Source organism: Watersipora subatra, chromosome 1, assembly GCF_963576615.1.
Source record: "Watersipora subatra chromosome 1, tzWatSuba1.1, whole genome shotgun sequence".
Lineage (NCBI taxonomy): Eukaryota > Metazoa > Bryozoa > Gymnolaemata > Cheilostomatida > Watersiporidae > Watersipora > Watersipora subatra.
The window spans coordinates 74,270,633-74,296,884 of record NC_088708.1 but is presented as its reverse complement, the minus strand read 5'-3'; the positions used below and the strand labels follow the sequence as shown (position 1 = coordinate 74,296,884).

General features: G+C 36.3%; 2 protein-coding genes across 5 annotated transcripts in view; one reads left to right on the top strand and one right to left on the bottom strand.

Moving 5' to 3' along the window:
• The first annotated feature begins 214 nt into the window (after positions 1 to 214).
• Positions 215 to 17,368, top strand: LOC137393954 (V-type proton ATPase 116 kDa subunit a1-like). Of its 4 annotated transcripts, none has more exons than XM_068080681.1 (22): positions 215 to 315; positions 710 to 892; positions 1,909 to 2,085; positions 2,230 to 2,358; positions 2,949 to 2,972; positions 3,568 to 3,740; positions 5,189 to 5,267; positions 5,528 to 5,610; positions 6,256 to 6,349; positions 7,911 to 8,123; positions 9,193 to 9,343; positions 10,245 to 10,384; positions 10,688 to 10,830; positions 10,958 to 11,051; positions 11,685 to 11,803; positions 12,423 to 12,571; positions 12,811 to 12,893; positions 14,156 to 14,263; positions 14,868 to 14,882; positions 15,219 to 15,296; positions 16,406 to 16,559; positions 16,737 to 17,368. In XM_068080681.1, the coding sequence occupies exons 2-22, from the start codon at positions 737 to 739 to the stop codon at positions 17,009 to 17,011; spliced, it is 2,637 nt and encodes an 878-aa protein (XP_067936782.1). In that variant the 5' UTR covers positions 215 to 315; positions 710 to 736; the 3' UTR covers positions 17,012 to 17,368. The 4 variants fall into 4 exon arrangements, with proteins under 4 accessions (XP_067936782.1, XP_067936770.1, XP_067936775.1 ...); XM_068080669.1 differs by lacking the exon at positions 14,868 to 14,882 and adding an exon at positions 14,638 to 14,745; XM_068080674.1 differs by lacking the exons at positions 2,949 to 2,972; positions 14,868 to 14,882 and adding an exon at positions 14,638 to 14,745.
• The window catches only part of LOC137393973 (COP9 signalosome complex subunit 1-like), a 27,045-nt gene continuing 18,125 nt past the window's right edge, over positions 17,333 to 26,252 (bottom strand). The window contains exons 9-13 of the mRNA XM_068080692.1: positions 20,423 to 20,528; positions 19,822 to 19,902; positions 19,528 to 19,665; positions 17,620 to 17,760; positions 17,333 to 17,474 (exon numbers count right to left, since the gene is read on the bottom strand). Of these exons, the coding sequence (XP_067936793.1) occupies positions 17,448 to 17,474; positions 17,620 to 17,760; positions 19,528 to 19,665; positions 19,822 to 19,902; positions 20,423 to 20,528 (493 nt within the window). The 3' untranslated portion in view covers positions 17,333 to 17,447. The remainder of the gene's footprint in view (positions 17,475 to 17,619; positions 17,761 to 19,527; positions 19,666 to 19,821; positions 19,903 to 20,422; positions 20,529 to 26,252) is intronic.

Sequence of the window (26,252 nt, the reverse complement as noted above, 5' to 3'; positions counted from 1 at the left end):
ATAGAATCGCCATATCTGCGCTATGATAATAGAATATCTGTTTTGATTGGACACATAAAGGTCATCAAAAAAATGTGATAGGTGAAAGATCACGACCTTTTAAATATAGACTGTGCGTTTAGCAAATCTTTATTTATCGTTTTCGTGAAACAATATTTGAATAAAAAAGTCGCAATGAACGCAATACCTTTATGGATCTTACACTATCATAACAGTCCGACCTCGTTGAAAACATGAAACGGTACATTACGGTTTGTTCGTAATCATATCTGTAGAGTCCGGCTATTGTACAAGACTCGCACTGCAACAATTAAGGTATTATTAACGATAGGCAACATGTTTAACTAAGCTCACTGCCATACTTACTAATATTGTAAAAAGATGAAGGATAGCAGCTTTACGTTTGTATGTTTGTTTATAGACAGCTTCAACTGGATCCTCTTGTATGTGGTGGATTGATGTTATCAGAGTCAAATGCTACTTTTTGCAGCCAGTTATGCTTGTACATTGGTGATGCATTTTTTATGTTGCTTATTGCGTTTACATCTTGTTTATTTTGTTTATGTAAATCATACTTTCCTATGCTAACCATTATCTTTCATTTAATATTCTCACTAACTGAATGTGGCAAAGCTAAACCATGTTAAGTCATACTTTAATAATGGTGAAATTGAAAAAAATCATAAATTACTTTTTCTATTTTAAATAGTTTTAGTAAAAGATCCAGAAAGTAACTATGGGCAATGGCAGGTCCCAGTGCTCTTCTAATGAAGAGCACAACTCCTTGTTTCGGAGCGAGGAAATGACACTTTGCCAACTGTTTTTGCAATCTGAGGCAGCATACAGTGTGATAGCTGAGCTTGGAGAACTGGGCTTGTTGCAGTTTAAAGATGTAAGTAATATTTATAAAAGCTCCATGTGAACTCGATTTTAGAGCAATATTTGTTTGCTTTAAGAGCAAATACTTTCTCTTCATTATTTAAACTAAAGCAGAAATATGCAAAGAGAATAACATTCAACACCAATTTAACATTTTGCTTTAACTGCTAGATTATTTTCAAAGTTTTCACCAAACTATCGGATGGGAACGCAGTTATGTAACCTAGCTCACATTATCAGCTTGTAATTCTCTGGTCAATAAGTCAACACAAAGTGAGTAGAGCAATGTGCTTGCACCTATAGTATTGTAGCACTAAACAGGCAATGCTTTTGTAAAGCAAAACAATATATTTTATCACCTATATATAGGTGATATATCCTTAACAGTTATTCTACACGAGTCATCAATCTTTTTCCTTCTCTGCTGCACTTTTTAGTACACCTGTCTGACAGATCTTTTGTTGTGAATATTGTTACATAAGTATTTAAGAAAAGAGCTACATTCTGAATTATTTTAAGATTAAGTCGACCTACTTGTGATTGTTCGATATCTAAGCTATTTTTTGGTCTTTGAATATTTTAGCATCTTTATAAGCATCTATTATTAAACAATGGTATATAATGCAGCTTGTATACATAATCTAACAGATTGTCAAAAGAGTAAAAGGCAGTTGTTCATAAATGAGAAATTTTATGGCGTGCTATCAATTACCGAGATTATAGCAGTGATCTGATTGATAAAAAACACTGGCATGCATTACGGATGATGCTTTCATCATTGCCTATTACTGCTTCCATGATCAGCTATAAAGAGGCAGCTTCAATGCGAAGTATTCCGAGTGAATGTAGATCTCCTCTTCAGAGTGACTCCCTACAAATGTTGAGCATGCTTCCAAGTTGTACTATCAGAGCAATTTAAGCAGAATAAATCAAGCTATATTCTACGCACTTTTGGTTTGAAGTAGAAAGCAGTTTTCTGCTTGTTTAGGCTTGCGGAGCACTAAAGGCACTTGATTTTATTTATTGCAGCTCAATCCAGAGCTCAGCGCATTCCAGAGAAAGTTTGTGACTGAGGTGCGACAGTGCGAGGAGATGGACCGGATTCTTAGGTTTTTAGAATCAGAAATTGCTAAGGAGAAAATCAAACCGGCAACGCTGACGGAAATTCCAGCAGCCCCTCTACCGAAGGAGATACGAGACATTCAGGTTAGTGTAACATGCTCAGATAAGATTCATCTGTAAGATTTTGAATACTTTTGGAATTTTCTCCTTCGAATTATTTGCTGTCCTCTCTGCATTTCTACTTAAGACATGCATTCCAGTATTTGCCTTCAAGATTCTGTCTTACAGAATGAGCTAAACAAGCTGGAAAGAGACCTGAAAGATGTCAATACTAACAGGCAGCAGCTGAAGACCAACTTCTTGGAGCTCATGGAGATGCAGGCTGTCCTCAATGCTTCAGCTTCATTCCTTGAAGAGGTACGTGTCCGATTATTAGGCTTTTATTGCGCTATGGCTCTTTCTTGGATAGTAAGCGTGTCTCGGTTTTAGTTTTGACATGCCTATGAGATGTGCCTAGAAAGTTTGCATTTTAATGTCATTTCGCATCTTGACACAGAAGCAGTGTTAGTGTTGTGATTGCGGCAGTGCATTGGTCGCTGCCCTTTATCTTTTCAGAGTTTGAAGGTGTAGCAACATATGTAAGTTTCAATACAGTAGGAGAGTGTTCGTTGTCATTTCTATCATTTTTATTATTATTGTATTTGGCTAGCTTTAGTCCTGCTATTATACACTGGCGTAATTTTGCAGTGCGTTTTTTGTAGTTGAATATTTTTTTGTTTCCAAAAACAAATGACAATAGTGGCAATATGAAACTGCAACTAAAGGTTTATTTGACACAAAATGTAGAGTTACTTTTTAATGAGTAAAACGAGATGTTGCAATTGAAAATAAAAACTGGTGAGTTAGTGTATACAGAAAAAAGAAAATGTCACTACTTGCCTATTATGGTTTAGTAAGGATTTCCGTAATTTATAAAAATTTCTGTAATACTCTCACTTGGTATTCAGATCTCTGTGCCAGAAGATTCTGAGGTAAGCTGCACTTTTATTCAGACTCTCTCGCTTTATCTGTGCTTGACTTTACACTTGCCTGCATCTCATTCACCTCGCTTAATCTAATTTCTATTTCAATTTTATCTTATTATTTGCTTGTAACACACGAATATCTAGACTAGACTGTGGTTGCTGTCTTGTCATTTCTCGTTGCTAAAACTGTGCTGTTTAATAGATGCTTTTCAACTCCGCCTGTCTGCTTGCTAGAGCACTTGAATTTTTAACCAACAGACGGGAGTGTGTAGAGCGAAAGAGAGAGAGGGAGGGAGAGTGTATGAGAGTGGCAATGACAGGATATCACTGTCAGGGATGTCATGTGATATCATGCTGTATCCGGAGTGAATGCGACCTGTAATTGCTTTTGCAGATAGCGGAGCAATCTATCTGCTCTGCTTAGCGTGATTTATGCTCTTTGAATAGCGGCATGAAGCCGCCATGCTTTATGCCTCGTACATACACGCGTCAGCAGGTTGTCTCAAAGCTTTTCTCTTAGCAAAGGCTTGTTGAAAATATTTGAGCCCTCTCAGTCTCAGACCGCATCTGTGTGCCTCAGACTGCTCACACTTGATTACAGACTGCTTTCCAAGGAGCATCTGCTGCCACGAACAAAGGCTATGCCCGAGATGATACGGATGATATTGAACTTGGTGACAAGGCAGCTCCGCCTCATGGAGGCGCTGATGGCTCCATGCGGCTAAATTTCATCACTGGTACAATTCCTGCAGAACGTCTTAACGGATTTGAAAGGTAGTTGCATCAAATTTTTGTCCATGAGTGGCTCTAGTTTATTTGACTTTACACTCTTCGAAATAAATTTTATCGCGTTCTCTTTACAGCCCACCACACCTTCGGTCTTCATTTTAATGCAGATAATGGGGATTAGGCTATCAGCTGGGCACCAATTCTAGAATATATCTTGATAAGAATGAGTAAATATTAGAGATAAGTGATAAATGACTTCTCCTGCTTATCAAAGGCATTGAAGGAGAATTCTCATGCATTAGGCAATCCTACAATATTTTATTTTAAAACAGGGAGTCGAGTGGCTGGGAAAGCTGAAAAGCCCTTTACACGTAATAGGCCTTCAGGCCATATGGTTACATGGGTCCGCATAACCAAGTTTGTTTTCCCATCACATCTCTATCAAATCAAACGTTCATTCACTCGCTATATGATTCTCTGGCCTTACCTACTAGTGGGCTATTCCTTATATAATAAGCCATCAACCTACATTTAGACAATTTTTTTGCTTGTTTACCCTGATTTTTCAAAGGGCGGTTCGTAAGCCCACTAACACTTATCATCACGATTCTTATTGGTCAAGTTTAACGAAAGATTCTGGAAAAGCTAAGCATTTTATCGGTATCATCCGAACACTATGTATTAAACGTATTCTCATGCTCATACTGGGTCTGACCTTGTTCTCTGAAAACCCTCTTTACATGTAGCTAGTGTCATTGCAGAAAAATTGCTAAAGACTTTTGCTAACTGCCTCTAAAACAATTTTCAACAGATGTTTTTTTCCAATAATATTGTAGCCAGTAATGACACACCAGACTGGGTGGTTGAAAGGTTTGTACTAAATCACAAGCGGATTTGAGCTAATGTTTAGGTATTCATGTGTTTGTGCTAGCCTAGCATCTTAATAAGAGTATCAAAGTGAGCAGCAGGCGGTCATAAATAGTATTTAGTGATGAAATAATCGTATACGTATAGAACACTTGTCACTCAAAACTCTATATAATGTCGTCTGCTCTGGCACCCCTATTTCACGAGCCATTGAGATCTTCAATTGCCAATAGATTATCAAACGAGACTGTTATGACTTCATTTCGTCTCTAAACTCTCTCCATGATCAATAAGGCCGAGTATTATTACCGAGATTTTTATTGCAGCCACTGCCTCTCACGTCTGACAGGTAATCAGTTTCTTTTGTTAAATTCTGAATTTTAGTTCTCAGTTTTCTCTCAGTTAAGTCAGCAGTATTGCTTTTTCTCAGCTTGTAGAGTTGATATAGCTAGCCCTAATTCACTTTGTTGTGTAGTGTCAGCGTACCGCACTGGCAGCAGACTCTAATGCGTTCTGTAGCCATTTCTATAATACCGCTCTCATCCACAGCTTTTGCAATATTTTTCTACTTCCTGCTTAGACTCTCCTCTCAGGAACACCATGAGTAAAGCTCTGTTCACTTTTAGAATGCTCTGGTTTGCCTGCCGAGGAAACGTCTACCTGAGACATTCGGAGATCACTGAGGAGTTTGAAGATCCAGTCACGGTAAATAAGCTCTAATTGCTTCATTGAATCCGGCAGTGAATGTTTCATTTGTACAGCGAAGTGCTATTGCTGTAGACCTATAGTTATAGGGAGACATTGAATTGTGCACTTACTGATGGTTTGAAATGGATATGGTGCCTGCTAATTAAATTATCTCTAGGCACTAGAACCTCTTCCCTCAAAGTTATGATTCACCAGTCTCTACTCCACTAAGACACTGCCTCCCATTTGTTATGGTTTAAGAGATTATTTTTATGTAGGGAGATCCAATTCGTAAGACAGCTTTCTGCCTTTTCTTTCAAGGAGATAAGCTAAAACAAAAGGCGACCAAGATATGTGAAGGGTGTGTATAATTATATAAATATTTTAATGTTATGTGATCTGCATAACAATGTATACTGTCTGAGGTGTACATGCCATTCATAAATTTGAGAATGTAACTGTACGGCAGGTGTACTGCGCTATGTCAGATCCGCTGTGTTTGCCAGGTGTTCTGCGTATGTCAGGTATCGTGTGTATAGCAGGTTTGTTGTGTTTGCCAGGTGTGCTATGTCTGTGGTTAGACTGCGTAGGTCAAAGGCAGTGTATTATTAATAGGTCAAGTGTACTCTGTATAGCAGGGACACTGGCATGACAAGTGTACTACGTATACAGCATGTAACATAGCGAATACTTGGTAAAATGTGATTTTTTATATAGCAGTCAACAATTGGCAGTTTTCACCATTTTACCACACACCGGTGGCGTGTACGGTCCATTACAAAGGCAAATTATAAATCACTCATAGACATAATTGCCTTTGAACTAATAACTTCTCTGAAGACACACTAGAAATATTTCTCATTCATCCTGTGACAAAGGTCTTTCACAACATGCCATACCATTGCTCTTTGGCTTACTGGCTCTCAATGTTGAAGAACCTTCCGGTTTAATAAATGACCTCTTCTCGCTATTAAATGACCTCTTCTCGCTAAGATGGTGGTTGCAGGTTCCATTGCAATACCTACTCTATACCGAAGACGGTTGAAGAGAGAAACCATATGAGTGAAGGCCTTGCGCAGAGGATCAAGGATATTAATGTGGTGAGTATTTTACGCCATTTGTCAGAATATTTCACACCATATGTCAGAGTATTTCACACCATATAGCAAATTGTTTCACACCATATAGCAGAGTATTTCACACTATATAGCAGATTGTTTCACACCATATAGCAGATTATTTCACACCATATAGCAAAGTATTTCTCACCATATAACAGAGTATTTCACATCATAAAAAAATTATTTTACGCTATACATTGGTGTGTTTTCCACAATATAACACGATATTTTTCACTATGTAGTAGCATATTTTTTACCATATAACATTGTACTAGCTGAATGCCTCACAGATAATAGAATAATTACCCAATGAGTTTCAGTAACTTAAGCTAGTCTGAATCTTTACTATAATAGGAGCTGTGAAGTCAGCATGACGGTACGCGTAATGACGTTACATGTAACTTCAAGCTACGCATATTATTTTTGCAAACGCTGCATTAGTATGTGCACAACTTTTACATAGGATGGCAAGGACAGCGTAGCTTAGTGGTTTAGAACACCTTTTTGCAAATCTGGAGGTCTTGAGTTTCAATCTAGTGCGAAGCAGATTTTTTGTTCTTAGATTTTATTCGCTATTACTGAACACACGAATGACAAGTGCCAGACAAACACGAAAATTTATATATATATATATATAAAAAGGAGATTTATCACCATATTTCACAATATCTTTATATACGATATAGCAGAATATAATACTATATAGCAAAAAATCTTTGAATATATAGCGGAGTATTTGCTATTCAACATTGAACTATATAGCAGAGTACTTTTTATTCTACAGAATAATGTTTTTCACCAAATAACAGAATACGTCAAACCTTGGAGCAGAAAATTTTTCAATAACAAAAATAGAAAATTTTTTTTACACGTTTAGTGTTTCTTAGAATGACCGAAAGGTTAGGATTTTCACATGGGTGAGTGTTTCTCACCATACTTGACTATATCCTTGACACAATATTTAATGTCCTTTCTCTCTCGCTATTTAATGTGTCCGACTTCCACAAATTTGGTGCGAAGTGGAATATCTGTGAAGTAACTGTGAAATTCAATGAGGCATTTGATGACCAAGGATTACATATGCAGAGGATGGCTAAAGGAAAGGAATGAAGTACTACTTCAGTACAGTAGGGTAAAATACCAGTTGAATAGGTCCTCGACCTTGTAAAGCAATGCAAATACCTCTCGCAACATCAACAGTAATTCTCTTAATTTACAGCATGCGTTTAACATTACTTAATTGCGAACGCTGTCACAGTTTTGATGTAATGGAGGACAGGTTGTTCAGTGACCCGTATGACTTCAATGCTATCGCCAAACTAACAGATGACAGAAGCTTTGACCTGAAAGACATTCAGAAAACTTTGTTTGGCAGAAACAGACTGCGCTTCAACCTCACAATAGACTCGGCTAGCAAATGCCCGATAGAATATTGCCTCTCATTCTATAGTGATCATAGCCACCCATATACAGGCTATCTACCAAGTTGTGATCTACAATTTTTGCATATTCTATACACATGCTGTTCTTTGCTTTTTAGGTTTTTGAGAAGACTGATGATCATCGTAAGCGACTGCTGATGAACTCTGCCCAAGACACCCGCGCTCTATCGGTTAAAGTGCTGAAGACTAAGGCTATCTATCACACCCTTAACATGTTTAACATGGATGTCACTCACAAGTGTCTGATCGCAGAGGTTTGGGCTCCGGTCAGGGACATGGATCGCATCAATGAGGCCATCACTGAAGGCACGGTATGTTTTTCTGTCTTCAGAATAGATTGTTGAATGCCGATTAAATGAGCACTTCAATTTATCTGTAGTTGTCAATTAGAAGGAGTGTCTTGAAGATTAATATGAACTGTTTTGGTATTTCTGATTAATGCTAGATTGGTAAGGGGGGTTACCACAAATATTTCTTAACTCTGTTCCACTTATCTCCCACTTATCTCCCACTTGTGGGTTGTTGTCATTGATATTCATGGGAAAGTGTTGTGTCTAGTCTCGTCATGTGATTCTTACCATTGGGAAGTTTAATTGATGGCTTACTGGATTATATATATACATTACATGCATATGTATGTATTAACTAGAGTGTTGGAATAAGTTAAGGTTACATGTACTTATCTTGTTTCCGGGTTGATGTTTCTCTTTGGGGTCATGACAAGTCTGTTTCGTGCTTCTGCACTCGTCAGGTGACTTGCATTACTTAGATAACACATGTCACCTGACGAGTGCAGAAGCACAAAACAGATCTGTCGTGACCGCACCCCCCCCCTCCGTAGTAGACAAACATCAACCTGGAAAAAATATGTATGTATGTAAAGCTCGTTGAATTATATATAGCCACGAGCAATGCTGAAAAGTAAAGATATACATACATTTATATCCTCGCTCTTGGCTATACAGCATACAATATAGCATGTAATAGCAGATATGTATATATACCGTATATCTGCTATTACATGCAGATATATACTATATATACATATCATATATCTGATACATAATATATCTTATCTTATATATAAGTAATATGTATATAATATATCACTTCTCCATTTGTCTTTGCAAATGTATTAAAATTTCCAAAGACAAACGGAGAAGTAGAAAACCAGAAAAGAAGCATCATATAACTAAGAGACCTTAACAACACAGTGAGTGTAAGAGTTAGCAGTTTGATATCTGCTTGGAATTTGTTGCATATTGTGCATATTGCCAATTTAATGAGGGAATTATCTGTTTCTTCACATCTAGTAAATTAAGACGTTTGCACTCCTACGCAAACTATATCTATTGCACCACTACATCATTACCATTACAGAACAAGTCAAATAGCGAGATTCCTTCAGTTATCAACCGGATGGTGGCCAATGAAACCATCCCTACCTTCAATCGTACTAATCGCTTCACCAAGGCTTTCCAGAGTATAGTAGATGCGTACGGCATTGGAAGGTATCAGGAGGTGAACCCAGGTACGATTTATTGTTAACAACTGACACTATATACTTAGTTTTCACACATTTATAGATATTCGATTGGGCATCTATAAAATATCCTTCTGCAATTAGAGACTAATTTTGAAACTATTTAAAATATGGTTTGAAGCTCTTTTTCCTGTTCACCCATTCCGTGAACATATTGTGAAATGCTTGTGGCCTCTGTGTAATCGGACTTGCATCGATACTAAGATCTGTTATTCTTTATTAACTTGGAGCAACTTGTACTTGTCTGCAGCCAGGCATATGATTGTTTTGTGTAGGATTTCATAGATATACAGCGAGTGTATGTTATGTAGTACAATGTAGATATACAGTGAGTGTATGTTATGTAGTACAATGTAGATATACAGTGAGTGTATGTTATGTAGGACACTGTAGATATACAGTGAGTGTATGTTATGTAGTACTCTGTAAATATACAGTAAGTGTATGTTATGTAGTACTCTGTAGATATACAGTGAGTGTATGTTATGTAGTACTCTGTAGATATACAGCGAGTGTATGTTATATAATACACTGTAGATATACAGTGAGTGTATGTTATGTAGTACTCTGTAAATATACAGTGAGTGTATGTTATGTAGTACACTGTAGATATACAGTGAGTGTATGTTATGTAGTACTCTGTAAATATACAGTAAGTGTATGTTATGTAGTACACTGTAGATATACAGTGAGTGTATGTTATGTAGTACTCTGTAGATATACAGTGAGTGTATGTTATGTAGTACTCTGTAAATATACAGTGAGTGTATGTTATGTAGTACAATGTAGATATACAGTAAGTGTATGTTATGTAGGACACTGTAGATATACAGTGAGTGTATGTTAATGCGTTATGTTGCAACTGAACCAATGGAACCGTGTTTTGTAGCTCTCTTCTCCATCATCACCTTCCCTTTCATATTTGCTATCATGTTTGGTGACTTTGCTCATGGTATCATCATGTTTGCATTTGCTCTTTGGATGGTCCTCAGTGAGAAGAGGTTTCTGAGAAATAAAGGAAGCAACGAGGTAAGGGCTGGTCCTGCATGCCCTGAGAGCGAGCAGTGCGAGTGATACGAATGTTGGACATATAACCAATCGTGCATCTAATTTAGTTCTCTGATTTCTCCAACAGAATTCCTATTTATGGAATGCTCCATTTGCTGTCAAGGTCGCTAGGTCGCAATGAATTAAATAGGCGATACATGTTTTGGTTTAGTTCTGCGCGAATGCATTGCTAGTTTGGAGTTGTCTTGCTTGGCAGCTTTCCAATTGCATTTTATATATGTTAGAACAATAATATAGTTGTTGAACCACGTTCTTTACTTTTAGATATGGAATATGATATTTGGAGGACGGTATATCATCTTCTTTATGGGGCTCTTCTCCATCTACACTGGCTTTGTTTACAATGACTTTTTCTCCAAGTCAGTCAACCTGTTTGGTAGTGCGTGGACGGTACCCATGCATGGCAAGTGAGTATGGAGCTAGGCTCGCTAATGGACCTTTAAAGTAATGATGCTGAAGAAGAAATGCCTTGATTGGTTCAAGTTAGTTCAGCTCTTTACGCTTATTTACATTCTATTTGGTTACCTCGTGCAGTGACACGGAGATCGACCCTCATCACGCTTCACCAATAACACGCCTGCAGAGAGAGGACAGAGTGCATGATATTTATCCCATCGGCATTGACCCTGTATGTCTCTTCTTACAAATCCTTACTCTTACGGCATAGACTACCAGTTGGCTTCTCTTTTATGGCATTTCTTTGAAACTCACCACTTTTTTGCTGTTCCTTTTGTAATAGCTTTGTGAAAGCGCAAAAAACATAGTTTGGTTGTTCAGAATCTTTAGTGAATTTACGTCAGTCATGTTTTTTAAAACTTCACATGAGGAGGGAAATAAATTTATTTTATATGACTTGAGCCAGTCGGCACACACAAGTGTAACAAGCTTTATCATTCTTTAAACTCTGCTGCTTCTATATATGATAACATTGAGCATTGTAGAAGTAAAACTTAAATTCTCATGTGTATGTAGCTGTCTGCAGATAAACTGAATTTATCTAGATAAGAGATAGATTATCTAGATAATCTATCTCTTATCTAGATAACTGTCGTAGGAGCAAAATTAGGCGGGAGTTGTTCTCACCCGTTTGAAGCGACTATTAGAACACTTAATCTGCCAACAAGGTTACATTTATTTATTAGGCTGTTTCTTTGCTTTTTTACTATTATTAATATTTTGTCAGAAAATCTTCCCTGGATGTTCATAATTGAAATATTTTATTTTTCTATCATGCCATCATAATTTATTATGTAATTTGTAGATATGGATGATATCCATCAACAAAATCACATTCATCAATTCATACAAAATGAAGATGTCCATTGTCATTGGTATAATACAGATGCTGTTCGGACTCATGCTTAGCCTAGTCAACCACATGTAAGTTGGGACTCTTACTTAGCCTAGTGAACTACATGTAAGTCGGGACTCTTAGCCTAGTGAACCACATGTAAGTTGGAACTCTTAGCCTAGTGAACCACATGTAAGTTGGAACTCTTACTTAGCCTAGTGAACCACATGTAAGTTGGGACTCTCAGCCTAGTGAACCACATGTAAGTTGGAACTCTTAGCCTAGTGAACCACATGTAAGTTGGGACTCTTAGCCTAGTGAACCACATGTAAGTTGGGACTCTTATTTAGCCTAGTGAACTACATGTAAGTTGGGACTCTTAGCCTAGTGAACCACATGTAAGTTGGGACTCTTACTTAGCCTAGTGAACTACATGTAAGTTGGGACTCTTAGCTTAGTGAACCACATGTAAGTTGGAACTCTTAGCTTAGTGAACCATATGTGACTTAGGCAAATGTTGATTACCTTTTTCTGGTTTATATATTTTTAAAAGATAAGATTTAATATTCACAGCTGTCTACATTCTATATTAGCTAGATGTGTGCAAATTTGTCACAGATTATGTAAACTCCTACTGTTTGACTTATTGATCCAATGGAGTTTGTAGCAAACTCAGTTTTAAACTTAAATCTGCCAGTCTGTTTGCAGTTTCTTCCGCAATGTGGCTAACATCTTCTGTGAATTCATCCCTGAACTGATTTTCATCCTCTCTATATTCGGCTACATGCTGCTGCTGATCATTGTCAAATGGTTGCAATTTTTTCACAACACCAACTGCGCACCAAGCATCCTTGTAGGTACGTGTGCCATAAAGCTTCAATAGTTACGCATTGCTCTTGCTGCAGTCTTTAGGCTACATGGCGCCAATCGAAGTATGGTGCAGTACATGATAGAAATGTTAGTTGATAGATTGCATTCCAAGTAATAAAGTATCATTACCGAAATTATCATCTAGAAATGAGCATTGACTTGAGGACTGTATTGGTAACTGCACTAGGAGTTTGGTCTATTGTCTATCGTTTGGTCATTCCTACAGGTTTCATCAACATGTTCCTCTTTTCTTACAACACAAATTCACCATGCAAAGAATACATCCTGTTTAACCATTACGACGATATGGTGAGTTTTTATTAACAGTTGTATTTTAGACAGGTCGCGACAGTTGCTTGGCTTACATTGGCATAGTTCATATTTGCTGCAATTGAAAACTTGCAAAATTTATTATTTATTTTTTATCAGTTAACATATTATAACAGTTGGTGTTTTATAGTGATTAACACTGTATAACAACCTCATAATACAGTACGATGTGGCATCCAGCTCATCGTATCATCTATATGTATACAGTCAAGCCACCACTTGCCATCAATTCAGCACGCAAATTTTCTAACAAACGTGTAAAATGTGAGCAAATATTGGACTCACTGTGATTTCTTGTATACTACACCCGTAGCTTTAGTGTTATAAATTAGTAAATATGAGAACAGTGCTTCTTTGAATAGTTTGGGTCTACTGTCTTTCAGTGTTCAAATAATTTTAAACTGTGCTGCTTACCAATCTTTCCTAGTTCTAAGGTCAAAGATTAAAAAAAACTGAGCAAGAAGACATTTTTTTCTTATAATATAAGCAAAAAATGGAAGAAAACACCTTTGAACCACTTTTTTAAAGATTTTTGAAACTGTAGTTATCAAAGAATTAAAGTGAACATGGTGTGCAAAAAGAACAGCTGAAACGAGTGAAAACAAAAAGGTTCGACATGATAATTAACAATAAAATGTGGAAATATCTAATATAAAAACAAAAGATATAAACAAGGATTAGTTTAAAGTTTGCATAGTCCAAGTTGAACTAGCTTCATATTTCTTTTACTATTTCTCCAAGTACAGACCAAGGCTATGCCTTTGTTTTCTTTTGTTATTTCACTTCGTCTTCAAAGCAACGGTGAAATAACAACAACTTTTTTTTTTGTTTATTTAGTTTCCTACATGCGCGTAGCTTTACTAGCTTTATATAATGCATTGGTTTTAATGCTAAATGTAATTACATGTATGTGAAATATCCTAAGTTTTTGAGCTGTGGAATGAAGTGAAGGAAATACAATGTATTCTTATAAAAATATTTGATCCAACATGCAACGGTTTTGACATACGAAAAAAATCGCAGATTAATTTCCCTATGTAAAGGTTTGACTGAAAAACCTTGTTTAGATCAGCATGAAGGGTTCAGTAGATTTGCTATTCTGCCTACTTAAGTCTTTCCACCTTATTGCGCTGCCAGCTCACTATCGGAATGTAAGAGTTTTGGTCCTTCGTAATAATGCTTTTATACAGAGATGTGACTATGGTAGCATCCAGTCATATAATTGTGAATATCTGCTGCAGAAATTTGTGCAAACCATCCTGGTGGGTGCTGCTGGAATTTGCATGCCATGGCTGCTCATAACAAAGCCTCTGGTCATCGGAATACAACGGGCTATCCATAAGTCAAAAGTAAGTGTTCATCATTGGACTCGATAGTATACATTAACCTCAGATTATATCGAGTATTAAGCGATACTGGAAAGATACTACCATTCACTAGAATTTAGAGAAATAATACAATATTTAAAATTGGTTAGAAATTAGATATCAAGACATAAATGGTTTCAGTTCACACGACCAGGGTAGTAAGTAGCACAGTTGTGTAGAGCTGATACATACGATGTTCTATTACGATTCTATGGAGTTACCAAAATCCTTATTAATCCTCATCAGCTGTTAATCTCTAATTACCGCTTTGATCTTAGCCTAGTTTTGAATCCTTGATCACATCATGAATGAAAAAATCTAGCAGACTGTTAGCTTCAATCGTCATTATATCATAGTCCACAGGCAATGCTGACATCACCCCTGTAAATGACAATGAGAATGCCGAGGCAAGTGCAGACAAATCTGAAGCGGCAAAAACGGTTGAAATTGTTGAAAAAACGGAGGTACAATAGTGTGAAAACTTCTGTTTCCATATAGCGTTCTCCTACCACCATCTTGGCTGCATGATTTGGTGGTTGCGCGTTGAACTCTTTAGTAACCTGCATGCTGTTCTTATTACTTATAGGTACCGCGAGCACAGGTTTGTATAATTTTCCAGTTTCAAAATGCATGCTGCATGATAAGAACAAAATTATTCTCATTTCTGGAGCTGATATTCAAATCTTAAATTGCTACTGTACTGCTGAAATAACACTTTCTCATTATTATAACAACACACTGTGATTTATATGATTCTCATGTGATGCTTGCAACTGTTTTATACCACTTGAATGGATGATACAGCTTGGCAACTTATAATCTTGTGCAAGTTTTGTGGTTGCGCTTCCTTTAATCGGAACCTTTATTAAGTCCACCTAGCTTGGCCTCGTCTAGCGATCCATAAAAAATCCTAGTTAAAAAGTTTTGCTGATTTTAGGAGGCTGCCCAGCAGGCAAATCCTGAAGGTGATGTCACAGTTCTACAAGGGAATGGGCATTCTATACAAGTTGAACCGGTGAGCAAGTCGTACCTCAGTGGCTGTGTTATATGGTCATTGATGTTATCAATAAGTGTGAGGTACTGTACTGTACTGGTACTGTACAATGTCGAAGAACGGTGCTTCTAACACACTGCAGGCTTAATTTAAGCTAAATACTTGCTGTAAAATATGTGGAGTATTAGCGCTGAGTAACATATGTGGAGTATTAGCGCTGTGTAACATATGTGGAGTATTAGCGCTGTGTAACATATGTGGAGTATTAGCGCTGTGTAAAATATGTGGAGTATTAGCGCTGTGTAACATATGTGGAGTATTAGCATTGTGTAAAATATGTGGAGTATTAGCGCTGTGTAAAATATGTAGAGTATTAGCGCTGTGTAAAATATGTGGAGTATTAGCGCTGTGTAAAATATGTAGAGTATTAGCGCTGTGTAAAATATGTAGAGTATTAGCGCTGTGTAAAATATGTGGAGTATTAGCGCTGTGTAAAATATGTGGAGTATTAGCGCTGTGTAACATATGTGGAGTATTAGCGCTGTGTAACATATGTGGAGTATTAGCATTGTGTAAAATATGTGGAGTATTAGCGCTGTGTAAAATATGTAGAGTATTAGCGCTGTGTAAAATATGTGGAGTATTAGCGCTGTGTAACATATGTGGAGTATTAGCATTGTGTAACATATGTGGAGTATTAGCGCTGTGTAAAATATGTAGAGTATTAGCGCTGTGTAAAATATGTGGAGTATTAGCGCTGTGTAACATAAGTGGAGTATTAGCATTGTGTAAAATATGTAGAGTATTAGCGCTATGTAAAATATGTGGAGTATTAGCGCTGTGTAAAATATGTGGAGTATTAGCGCTGTGTAAAATATGTAGAGTATTAGCGTTGTGTAAAATATGTGGAGTATTAGCGCTGTGTAACATATGTGGAGTATTAGCATTGTGTAAAATATGTAGAGTGTTAGCACTGTGTAGCATATGTGGAGTATTAGCGCTGTGTAATATATGTGGAGTATTAGCGCTGTGTAAAATATGTGGAGTATTAGCGCTGTGTAACATATGTGGAGTATTAGCGCTGCGTAAAAAGTTGACTTCACCGAATCATCTATAGCATTCTTCTTTAGGACGGGGGAGAAGAGGAGGAAGAGGAGTCGGGTGAGGATGGAATGGGAGAGGTAATTGTGCACCAGTGTATCCATACCATTGAGTATTGCTTGGGATGTGTGTCCAACACCGCCTCCTACTTGAGGTTATGGGCTCTCAGTCTCGCTCATGCTCGTAAGTATTTAGACACTGGCCTGCTGTTTTGTATTCATTGGCTTATTTTTGCATTATTGATTAAAAAATACTTTGAAATTATATACCCACCATATTCGTGTTACACCAGTAATATTAATAAAGCTCTTGATGAGCAGTGTTGTGGTGTGAAGTACGTGTTAGCCTATCTCATTGCAGAGCTCTCAGAGGTGCTGTGGAATATGGTGCTCAAGATAGGTTTTACACTCAATGCCAACTACTTGGGAGCTGCTGGTCTTATCATCACTTTCACTCCATTCGCAGTTTTAACTGTCGCTGTCTTGCTCATGATGGAAGGCCTCTCCGCCTTTTTACATGCCCTACGTCTACACTGGGTTGAGTTCAACAGCAAGTTCTTCTACGGAGACGGCATCAAATTCACCCCGTTCAACTTCAAGCAGGCTATCATGCCTCGCAAGGCTGAGAACGAGTGAACCCAACTTCCTAGTATGACTGTTTTAGTGAAATTTCATTCTACTTTTTCATAGTTTTAATACTGTTAACATGAGAACATTGATTCTAGTTAGGTTTAAGCTGTATATTTTAGCAAACTGTCAACAATATTTTTATGCTACATTTTGTTGTCAATTATATAGTTAGGTCTTATGTTCAAAGGGGAATTTTTAGCAAAATGATTCCAAAGTGCCAAGATAGTTTAAATCAACAAAATGTTCAGTCAGCGCTAGCAAGCAGCAAGACCTGCGATGAATAACACCAGCCTGTCAAGCGATTGATTGGTTGATTCATATTGCGTATTTCTGCTCCCACAATAAAGTCATATCTGCATTCAACTCTTGGCTCAAATTTTCTCTCACATAAAACGCAGCAAGTAGTCAGTGGAGAGGTAACGACTCCCTTGTCAGTTTTGTGTCATGGCCCCATCTCACACTTGCCCTTCTACAATAAAAAGAGCCATGACCATTAGAAACATGACACTTGCGATTAAGGGATTTAGCAACACTGACAGTAAATCTTTCAAACCATATGCGATAGATCTATAATTGCAACACAACGTAAACGTAACTGCAGTAGATAAACTCACATCTGCTTGAACAACAACTTTATTTTTTATAACAGCTGATCGTAAAACGAGAAAGGCAGCGCTGCGTCTGTACTCCTCACCCAAGCCAATCGCCTTCTCAAATGTGTGCTGACGAGAGTTAATATCTTTTGCATAAATCACCTACAACAACAAACTCATCGTCACAACTTAAAATGCAACTCGCTGCAGCAATAAAATGATAGTTAATATCCTTGCTGACGTCTGGTTTGAGATCTCCTAGTAGTAGTTAGTTAATATGTATGTAATCTGTATGTACCTAATCTGTGTGTAGACTTTTCTCATTAACTCATTCGCACCCGACTAATTTCTAGGCGATTAGCCCCAGATACCGCTAATTTTTCAGGACGTTGCCGTAATTCAAATTACTACTACAGGAGACAGACTTGAGATAATTTACTCATTCAAATTTCACAAGAACCAGCCAAGTCTCTTCTTTCAAATTATATTATATTAATATAGACAACTCATATCTCTTTTATGTAAATTCGTGCTTCAAAGAAGGTAGTTTCAGGAAATCCCCAATTTTGAAAAAGTTGTCATTTGCTGAAACAAAGTTAGATTTGCACCATAAAAGTTGCAAAATATACAAAGTTTGACTGAAATTACTTATTTATTACACACAATACATAGTTATGAGTATTATTGATACATATGCAGTTAGTCATGAACATGAAAATCATGAAACTCTAACTTTTCCTCACGAGTATCATCCTTCAAACAAAAGCATAGCAAATCTATATGCCATTATAACTCAAATAAAACATAATGAAGATGTTTCAAATAATAAAAATATGTTCAACAACTCTGCTCTTGACTTTTCAGAATTCATAGACAGCTCTAAGAATCAATATGATCCTATCGAAACTGAAGGATAACGTTAGTCTGACTGCGGTTGGCAGCCTGAAGATTGCATTTTTATTGGAGCATAACGATTCAACTTGGCAAAATTAAAAGTTGATAAAAACTTTGAAACATTAAAAATAATGTTTTAATTTAATTTATGCAGTCTTTCAATGTCTTACCACTTCTGAATCTGCATATTTACTTCTGGAGTTGAGAAAAAATTATCGCGAATGATAGAATTTCAAATCAGCATGGTGATTTCCGGTTTTGGTAGATATTGAGATGGGTGTACTAATTTGGTTATAACTTTTGTCAGGGACGTCATAGAGGCATAATTTAAAGTTTCCCTGATTGTCCAGAAATTTTTCTTTCTAACTAATCAAAAACTATTTTTGATAATTTGAAAATAACGATGCAAGGAGTCGGTAGATTTCAGACGCGAGTTAACTCGCATTGGGTGCTTAGAAACGTTATAAATAAGCGAGTTAACTCGCGCCTGGGTGCGAATGAGTTAACACTAACAACAGTTTTATAACATTTTGGTATTTTTTACTCATAGTTAGGCTAACATAATCTCTATTTGCCACCATGGTTCTGTTGGTGTTGTCTGTCCCTGCCTAGAATGCTTAATATGAACTCTACTAGCGGCTAGCAATCATAGTGGAAATATGTATGAGACAGAGCCGGACACATAAATGAAAGATGAGCAAAGCCTAAACTATGGTAACTTTCAAAGCTTGTTTTATTAATGAATTGACCGGGCTTACTACTTGTGAATACGATCCGCTTTTCATGTGCGCGTTTGTTTAGGTAATATCAGGGAGAATGTTTATGTTTGACATTTATCTGCTATGACAATCTAAGACAGGTGAGTCTGCTTTATCAACATCCTATTGGTTACTCAACTTGCATGATAAACAGAAAAGCTTATTTCTGTGTATATAACATGCGTCGTACTTGATAGCATTTGAAATATACTAAACTGCATAGCTATTTACACTTCTGAGATGAAACCTATAGAACATAAGAACTGCGCAAACCGACCTTATTATGTGAATCTATTCTTGCATTGATCTCTCCCTCCAGTATGAGTAACATTAGCTCATTCTCGAGGTCTGCTACAGTTGTGTTGAAAGCGGTTGCCATCTTAGCCATATCAGCAGACACGTATGGACTAAAATACTGCAAAGAGATACATCTAAGGGTTGATGGAGTATCGCATCATATGGCCAGCAAAGCAATCTGGTGTGAGAAGGACCTGTGACTCAGCTCGTCGTATAATCAAAGATGCGTAAAAAAATATTTCTTTTTAAAGAAGAGAAACGGAAGAATGCTGACCTGGCATAGAGCTCTCTTCCTGATCCGACTATAGAGGTAGGCAATATGCCGAGACAAATATATATCTAGGAGTAGATGGTCCTGTAACACGATGTTATACATCATAACAGACTAGACCTAGTCAACAGGCAGTCTGAGACAAATATATATATCTAGGAGTAGATGGTCCTGTAACACGATGTTATACATCATAACAGACTAGACCTAGTCAACAGGCAGTCTGAGACAAATATATATCTAGGAGTAGATGGTCCTGTAACACGATGTTATACATCATAACAGACTAGACCTAGTCAACAGGCAGTCTGAGACAAATATATATATCTAGGAGTAGATGGTCCTGTAACACGATGTTATACATCATAACAGACTAGACCTAGTCAACAGGCAGTCTGAGACAAATATATATCTAGGAGTAGATGGTCCTGTAACACGATGTTATACATCAAAGCAGACTAGACCTAGTCAACAGGCAGCCATAAATTAAGACAACACTACGCTGAACTTTTCCATATCTATCATGAGATTACCTACTCTCTTGTTATGTACATGTAAAGACTGTTGGTAAGAGTAATGATATTCGCTAAGATTGTGTACAAACCTTCAGCTCTTCTAAGATCTTTAAACAGACTCCATATTTGGAATTATAAAAAGCCTGTAGCATTTCCCGAACTTGTGGTTCCAACTCAAGGAATAATTTAAATGAACTAAAACAAAAGGCCAGCATATAAGTTAATCGATGGAGTGTTTATCCATTGATATTCAGAATACAATGGCAGATAGTTAAGGTGATGCATCAGTGTCAGGGAAACAATGATGTACAGTAAGTGTAGAGGATATAATGATGTACAGTAAATGTAGAGAATACAATGATGTACAGAAAGTGTAGGGAATACAATGATGTACAGTAAGTGTAGGGAATACAATTATGTACAGTAAGTATAGGGGATATATATTGATGTACAGTAATAGTAGGGAATACAATGATGTACAGTAAGTGTAGCGGATACAATGATGTACAGTAAGAGTAGGGGATACAATGATGTACAGTAAGTGTAGAGGATACAATGATGTACAGTAAGTGTAGGGAATGCAATGATGTACAGTAAGGGTAAGGGATACAATGATGTACAGTAAGTGTAGGGGATACAATGATGTACAGTAAGTGTAGAGGATACAATTATGTACAGTAAGTGTAGGGAATACAATGATGTACAGTAAATGTAGGGGATACAATGATGTACAGCAAGTGTAGGCATACAATGATGTACAGTAAGTGTAGGGGATACAATGATGTACAGTAAGTGTAGAGGATACAATTATGTACAGTAAATGTAGGGAATGCAATGATGTACAGTAAAGGTAGGGGATACAATGATGTACAGTAAATGTAGGGGATACGATGATGTACAGTAAGTGTAGGGGATACAATGATGTACAGTAAATGTAGGGGATACAATGATGTACAGTAAGTGTAGGGGATAAAATGATGTACAGTAAGTGTAGGGGATACAATGATGTACAGTAAGTGTCAGGGATACAATGATGTACAGTAAGTGTAGAGGATACAATGATGTACAGTAAGTGTAGGAGATACAATGATGTACAGTAAGTGTAGGAGATACAATGATGTACAGTAATCGTAGGGAATACAATGATGTACAGTGATTGTAGGGGATACAATGATGTACAGTAAGTGTAGGAGATACAATGATGTACAGTAATCGTAGTGAATACAATGATGTACAGTGATTGTAGGGGATACAATGAAATGGGGATACAGTGGTGATAGCCTATGTTGAAAATATGTTAATGGGTTATCAGTGTAGGTGAAAAAACTAGAATTAGTCAGCATAAGTGATACAGTGGTGCATAGCTAGTACATATAAGGAATACAGTGGTACATAGCTAGTACATATAAGAAATACAGTGGTACATAGCTAGTACATATAAGGAATACAGAGCTACATAGCTAGTACATATAAGGAATACAGTGGTGCATAACTAGTACATATAAGGAATACAGTGGTGCATAACTAGTACATATAAGGAACACAGTGGTGCATAACTAGTACATATGAGGAACACAGTGCTGCATAACTAGTACATATAAGGAATACAGTGGTGCATAACTAGTAAATATAAGGAATACAGTGGTGCATAGCTAGTAAATATAAGGAGTACAGTGGTGCATAGCTAGTACATATAAAGAATACAGTGGTGCATAGCTAGTACATATAAGGAATACAGTGGTGCATAGCTAGTACATATAAGGAATACAGTGCTACATAGCTAGTACATATAAGGAATACAGTGCTACATAGATAGTACATATAAGGAATACAGTGGTGCATAGCTAGTACATATAAGGAATACAGTGGTGCATAGCTAGTACATATAAGGAATACAGTGGTGCATAGCTAGTACATATAAGGAATACCGTGCTGCATAACTAGTATATATAAGGAATACAGTGGTGCATAGCTAGTACATATAAGGAATACAGTGCTGCATAACTAGTACATATAAGGAATACAGTGGTGCATAACTAGTACATATAAGGAATACAGTGGTGCATAACTAGTACATATAAGGAATACAGTGGTGCATAGCTAGTATATATAAGGAATACAGTGCTACATAACTAGTACATATAAGGAATACAGTGGTGCATAACTAGTAAATATAAGGAATACAGTGGTGCATAACTAGTACATATAAGGAATACAGTGGTGCATAACTAGTACATATAAGGAATACAGTGGTGCATAGCTAGTATATATAAGGAATACAGTGCTACATAGCTAGTACATATAAGGAATACAGTGGTGCATAGCTAGTAAATGTAAGGAACACAGCAGTGAATTTTCGATAAATGTAATACAGCGGTGGGCAATCGGTCTACATGATACAAGGTGAATGTACAGTGATTGATATTTTAGATAGAGGATACCGTGATGAATAAATAAAAGGAAGGAAATGTACAGTGATTGATATTCTAGATGGAGGATACCGTGATGAATAAATAAAAGGAAGGAAATGTACAGTGATTGATACTCTAGATAGAGGATACCGTGATGAATAAATAAAAGGAAGGGAATGTACAGTGATTGATATTCTAGATAGAGGATACCGTGATGAATAAATAAAAGGAAGGAAATGTACAGTGATTGATATTCTAGATAGAGGATACCGTGATGAATAAATAAAAGGAAGGAAATGTACAGTGATTGATATTCTAGATAGAGGATACCGTGATGAATAAATAAAAGGAAGGAAATGTACAGTGATTGATATTCTAGATAGAGGATACCGTGATGAATAAATAAAAGGAAGGAAATGTACAGTGATTGATATTCTAGATAGAGGATACCGTGATGAATAAATAAAAGGAAGGGAATGTACAGTGATTGATATTCTAGATAGAGGATACCGTGATGAATAAATAAAAGGAAGGAAATGTACAGTGATTGATATTCTAGATAGAGGATACCGTGATGAATAAATAAAAGGAAGGAAATGTACAGTGATTGATACTCTAGATAGAGGATACCGTGATGAATAAATAAAAGGAAGGGAATGTACAGTGATTGATATTCTAGATAGAGGATACCGTGATGAATAAATAAAAGGAAGGAAATGTACAGTGATTGATATTCTAGATAGAGGATACCGTGATGAATAAATAAAAGGAAGGAAATGTACAGTGATTGATATTCTAGATAGAGGATACCGTGATGAATAAATAAAAGGAAGGAAATGTACAGTGATTGATACTCTAGATAGCGGATACCGTGATGAATAAATAAAAGGAAGGGAATGTACAGTGATTGATATTCTAGATAGAGGATACCGTGATGAATAAATAAAAGGAAGGAAATGTACAGTGATTGATATTCTAGATAGAGGATACCGTGATGAATAAATAAAAGGAAGGAAATGTACAGTGATTGATATTCTAGATAGAGGATACCGTGATGAATAAATAAAAGGAAGGAAATGTACAGTGATTGATACTCTAGATAGAGGATACCGTGATGAATAAATAAAAGGAAGGAAATGTAGAGTGATTGATATTCTAGATAGAGGATACCGTGATGAATAAATAAAAGGAAGGAAATGTAGAGCGATTGATATTCTAGATAGAGGATACCGTGATAAATAAATAAAAGGAAGGAAATGTAGAGTGATTGATATTCTAGATAGAGGATACCGTGATGAATAAATAAAAGGAAGGAAATGTACAGTGATTGATATTCTAGATAGAGGATACCGTGATGAATAAATAAAAGGAAGGAAATGTACAGTGATTGATATTCTAGATAGAGGATACCGTGATGAATAAATAAAAGGAAGGAAATGTAGAGTGATTGATACTCTAGATAGAGGATACCGTGATGAATAAATAAAAGGAAGGAAATGTACAGTGATTGATATTCTAGATAGAGGATACCGTGATGAATAAATAAAAGGAAAGGAATGTACAGTGATTGATATTCTAGATAGAGGATACCGTGATGAATAAATAAAAGGAAGGAAATGTACAGTGATTGATATTCTAGATAGAGGATACCGTGATGAATAAATAAAAGGAAGGAAATGTAGAGTGATTGATACTCTAGATAGAGGATAGCGTGATGAATAAATAAAAGGAAGGAAATGTAGAGTGATTGATATTCTAGATAGAGGATACCGTGATGAATAAATAAAAGGAAGGGAATGTACAGTGATTGATATTCTAGATAGAGGATACCGTGATGAATAAATAAAAGGAAGGAAATGTACAGTGATTGATATTCTAGATAGAGGATACCGTGATGAATAAATAAAAGGAAGGAAATGTACAGTGATTGATATTCTAGATAGAGGATACCGTGATGAATAAATAAAAGGAAGGAAATGTAGAGTGATTGATACTCTAGATAGAGGATACCGTGATGAATAAATAAAAGGAAGGAAATGTAGAGTGATTGATATTCTAGATAGAGGATACCGTGATGAATAAATAAAAGGAAGGAAATGTAGTGATTGATACTCTAGATAGAGGATACCGTGATGAATAAATAAAAGGAAGGAAATGTAGAGTGATTGATACTCTAGATAGAGGATACCGTGATGAATAAATAAAAGGAAGGAAATGTAGTGATTGATACTCTAGATAGAGGATACCGTGATGAATAAATAAAAGGAAGGAAATGTACAGTGATTGATATTCTAGATAGAGGATACCGTGATGAATAAATAAAAGGAAGGAAATGTACAGTGATTGATACTCTAGATAGAGGATACCGTGATGAATAAATAAAAGGAAGGAAATGTACAGTGATTGATATTCTAGATAGAGGATACCGTGATGAATAAATAAAAGGAAGGAAATGTACAGTGATTGATATTCTAGATAGAGGATACCGTGATGAATAAATAAAAGGAAGGAAATGTAGAGTGATTGATACTCTAGATAGAGGATACCGTGATGAATAAATAAAAGGAAGGAAATGTAGTGATTGATACTCTAGATAGAGGATACCGTGATGAATAAATAAAAGGAAGGAAATGTACAGTGATTGATATTCTAGATAGAGGATACCGTGATGAATAAATAAAAGGAAGGAAATGTAGAGTGATTGATACTCTAGATAGAGGATACCGTGATGAATAAATAAAAGGAAGGAAATGTAGAGTGATTGATATTCTAGATAGAGGATACCGTGATGAATAAATAAAAGGAAGGAAATGTACAGTGATTGATATTCTAGATAGAGGATACCGTGATGAATAAATAAAAGGAAGGAAATGTACAGTGATTGATATTCTAGATAGAGGATACCGTGATGAATAAATAAAAGGAAGGAAATGTAGAGTGATTGATACTCTAGATAGAGGATACCGTGATGAATAAATAAAAGGAAGGAAATGTAGTGATTGATACTCTAGATAGAGGATACCGTGATGAATAAATAAAAGGAAGGAAATGTACAGTGATTGATATTCTAGATAGAGGATACCGTGATGAATAAATAAAAGGAAGGAAATGTAGAGTGATTGATACTCTAGATAGAGGATACCGTGATGAATAAATAAAAGGAAGGAAATGTACAGTGATTGATATTCTAGATAGAGGATACCGTGATGAATAAATAAAAGGAAGGAAATGTACAGTGATTGATATTCTAGATAGAGGATACCGTGATGAATAAATAAAAGGAAGGAAATGTAGAGTGATTGATACTCTAGATAGAGGATACCGTGATGAATAAATAAAAGGAAGGAAATGTAGTGATTGATACTCTAGATAGAGGATACCGTGATGAATAAATAAAAGGAAGGAAATGTACAGTGATTGATATTCTAGATAGAGGATACCGTGATGAATAAATAAAAGGAAGGAAATGTAGAGTGATTGATACTCTAGATAGAGGATACCGTGATGA

Bases quoted from the DNA above. Each gene is read 5' to 3' on its own strand.
- LOC137393954 (XM_068080669.1), top strand. From the start codon at position 737: ATGGGCAATGGCAGGTCCCAGTGCTCTTCTAATGAAGAGCACAACTCC. The intron at 5,268-5,527 runs GTAAATAAGCTC...ATTTTTATGTAG, and splicing joins AGTTTGAAGATCCAGTCACG to GGAGATCCAATTCGTAAGAC. The intron at 9,344-10,244 runs GTACGATTTATT...CGTGTTTTGTAG, and splicing joins GTATCAGGAGGTGAACCCAG to CTCTCTTCTCCATCATCACC.